The sequence below is a fragment of the Nothobranchius furzeri genome, chromosome 5 (genome assembly GCF_043380555.1).
Source record: "Nothobranchius furzeri strain GRZ-AD chromosome 5, NfurGRZ-RIMD1, whole genome shotgun sequence".
NCBI classification, from domain to species: Eukaryota; Metazoa; Chordata; class Actinopteri; order Cyprinodontiformes; family Nothobranchiidae; genus Nothobranchius; species Nothobranchius furzeri.
In genome coordinates, this window is record NC_091745.1 from 72,252,416 (window position 1) to 72,255,337 (window position 2,922).

Sequence of the window (2,922 nt, forward strand, 5' to 3'; positions counted from 1 at the left end):
TTCTATCCAGGCCATTTTTATTGATCCTCAAAACCCCTTTCACAAAGAAACCCCCCTCAATCTCAACCACAAAAAAAGGGACAATATAAACAACCAATAAATAAAAGATCTGCGTGATTAAGGCGGTTCTACATCTCCAAGAGAACACAACAGTGTGGACATGTTGGAGTCATACAGCTTCATACAGTACAAGCAGTAATTATCTTTTCTGAAATTGAGAACGTCGCGTTTTTAAAAAGTTTTTTAAAGTTGGGATGACGCTCCCATTGAAATAAGACAACATTGTACTTTTGTCATAAAAAAAAAGAAATCTATTGTTCCTGTAGATGTCATCCAAGCTAACTTCATTACAAAGCCAAAAACCATGACCAGAGAACATAAATTTAGTATTTCTCTCCAAAAACCTACTCTCAGGAAAAGGATAAAAGGAACAAGTTGGATCCCGTAACAGAAGGTGGTTCATTTGAATATCAGTTTTCTCAGATAGGAATAAATAAATACACCTGTTTACTGGTAAACTGTCATGGAGTCCGGACTTAGAAGCTATATAGTGTCACTGAGTTGTTCAGCGCGGCTTGTAGGAATTTTAGCATTTCTTTGTTACATCCATGTCCAGAAAATACTAAAACAAGCCAAGATGCTTTAAATCCAGCCGAAGAAGAAACAGAGACTCAGACGCGGTGTTTGCGGTGGATATCCAGAGTTCTGCACGGGTCTGTGCTCGTACAAAAACCAAAGCCGTCGCCTCTTCTTCATCCACTCTGGACGTTCTCCTTTTGTGGCCCGTAATGATGTAAGATCCTTTCAGCAGCTAACAGCGCTGGGCTGCTGTTTGCTAACGAAGTCCGAGATAAAGTCAAACTCGTTCTGGCCCAGGAAGAGTTCTGGTAGCTCCTGCACCCGATCCAACCCCAGTTCCATAACTAGAGACGTGAGGACATCCTCGTCAATCATGTCCGCGTCCATCCCATTCAAGGCTAGCGCGGGACCAGCCATGTGCTGCATGCTAGCCAGCTGAGCTGGGTTCATGCGGTACTGGGCTGTTGGCCCCATGTGGTTCCCACCCATTGGTCCCAGTGGGTGTCCGTGGTACTGGGTGTTGAGTTTCTGCAGCTGCATGCTGGCCATGAGTTGCTGGGATGTCAGTCCTCCGTTCATGAACTGCTGTTGTTGCTGCTGCGCGTGCTGCGCTTGTTGCTGGTGCTGTTGTGGATGCATGTGATGTTGCTGCTGCTGAGGGTGGTGTTGTTGTTGGTGCTGCTGCTGCTGAGGCCCATTATACATCATGCTACCAGAGGTCATCTGATGGTGAGCCATCTGAGCCCCGTTGAGCTGTCCATTCATGGACCCGCCCACCATGCCTTGCCGTTGCCTCATGGTCGTCTCCATGTTGGCCTGCTGGCCATAATGCATCATCTGGCCATTGGGAAGCGCCCGCATGCCCTGCTGGTTGGCATGCTGCTGATGACCTGCCTGCAGGCCGCCATTCATGCCCATCCTGTAACCGTGGAGACTGGCGCCTGCTGAGCTGTGATTCATGGGCATCATCAGATGATCCGCCATGCCTCCTGCATAGGGCAGAAAGCAGAAGCAGTCAGGACAAAGTAAAGAGAAGATCCATCTGAACCAGTTTCAAACTGGTGTAGGTAAACAATGGCCACGAGATTTTTGTTCACATTTCTCAGATACTTTACAAACCTAGGAAACACCTCCAATCACAAGTTCATTCTACACGTGACTCAAAAATCGCGTTTAAAACAGAAAATCTCACGGATCCTAATAAATAAATACAAAACCCTCCCCTCTTTGTGCCAAAGCAAGGACGCCCAGGTGGAAATTACAGGTTAACAAACAGAGAGCGTTTATCAGTTTAGGCGCAATAAAATCCAGAAAAACAAGATGAGGGGGAAACATTAGGACCTGGTGCAGCACAGCAGCTGAAGTGGCGAGATCTGGAACATCTTTACGCACGTAAGGTTGCAACAAAGACCACTGACATCATGCAACATCTCCCCAACAGCCGAATCACCACAATACCAACAAGGAAGGCGTGCAATTAAACACACCACGCTCCTGCTGCCCTCCTCCGCCCGCGACGCTGCTTTTTTATCCTGCTTTAAATTCGACACGGACGTTTAAAACGCTGCGATAACACCTTTCACTCGTCTTTAGCAAGAGCGTGCAAACAATGGGAGCAGCAGCAGCAGGAGACCACGGCGGAGCAGAAAGAGCCGTTTTCCTCCAACAAACCAAGCCGATCCAAATCGCTCACCCGTGTCCGCTGCGTTTTCACAAAGTTGCGCGACTTTGCTTTCGGCTCCGTCTTCTTCCTTTGCCCAAAAACACTTATCCTGTGCGAGGCGAAGCTCCTCGGGATTAGAGTGGTGCGTGTTCCGCGGGGTTCATGCTCGAGCGGGGACGGCGCGCACAAAGACTACCGCATCAGATCTTGAAACGACTGCCTATTTTCTGGGTCAGCTCAGGGATTATGTACATGTAAAGAGCTGAGAGGAAGGCAGTCAGGGAGAGGCGGAGCCTCCGTCCTGTCGCTTCTTTGTTCCTATTGGCCCTGTTTAATATAATTGTGCACGGGCGTAGAGAGAAGGGGGCCGGGCCAGATTTGGGACACGGGTGTGAATTTAAATCACCCCACCAAACAATTTATCTCTGAATAATGATTGTTTACGTGTTTACTTTTTGATCGTTTCTTTCGGGTTTCTCAGTTTCACTGAAATGTTTCAGATCAAGAAATACATTTTAATAACAATAAATATGACATGAGTTAAAAAAAAAAAGTTCTAAAATTATCATTTTATTTCCAAGGGGATTAAAAGCTATTCAAACCAGAAGTAATTGACCTCTAACTTTAATAATTGGTTGTGTCAACCTCGGAATGTGATCAAGCATTTGTGATAACTGGTG

General features: G+C 46.6%; 1 protein-coding gene across 1 annotated transcript; it reads right to left on the bottom strand.

Moving 5' to 3' along the window:
- cited4b (Cbp/p300-interacting transactivator, with Glu/Asp-rich carboxy-terminal domain, 4b) lies at nucleotides 1-2,466 on the bottom strand. The gene is made up of 2 exons (XM_015950112.3): nucleotides 2,273-2,466; nucleotides 1-1,568 (listed from the first exon to the last, which is right to left on the bottom strand). Exon 2 carries the CDS (start codon nucleotides 1,561-1,563, stop codon nucleotides 805-807), a length of 759 nt encoding a protein of 252 aa, XP_015805598.1. The 5' UTR covers nucleotides 1,564-1,568; nucleotides 2,273-2,466; the 3' UTR covers nucleotides 1-804.
- Nucleotides 2,467-2,922: the final 456 nt, after the last annotated feature.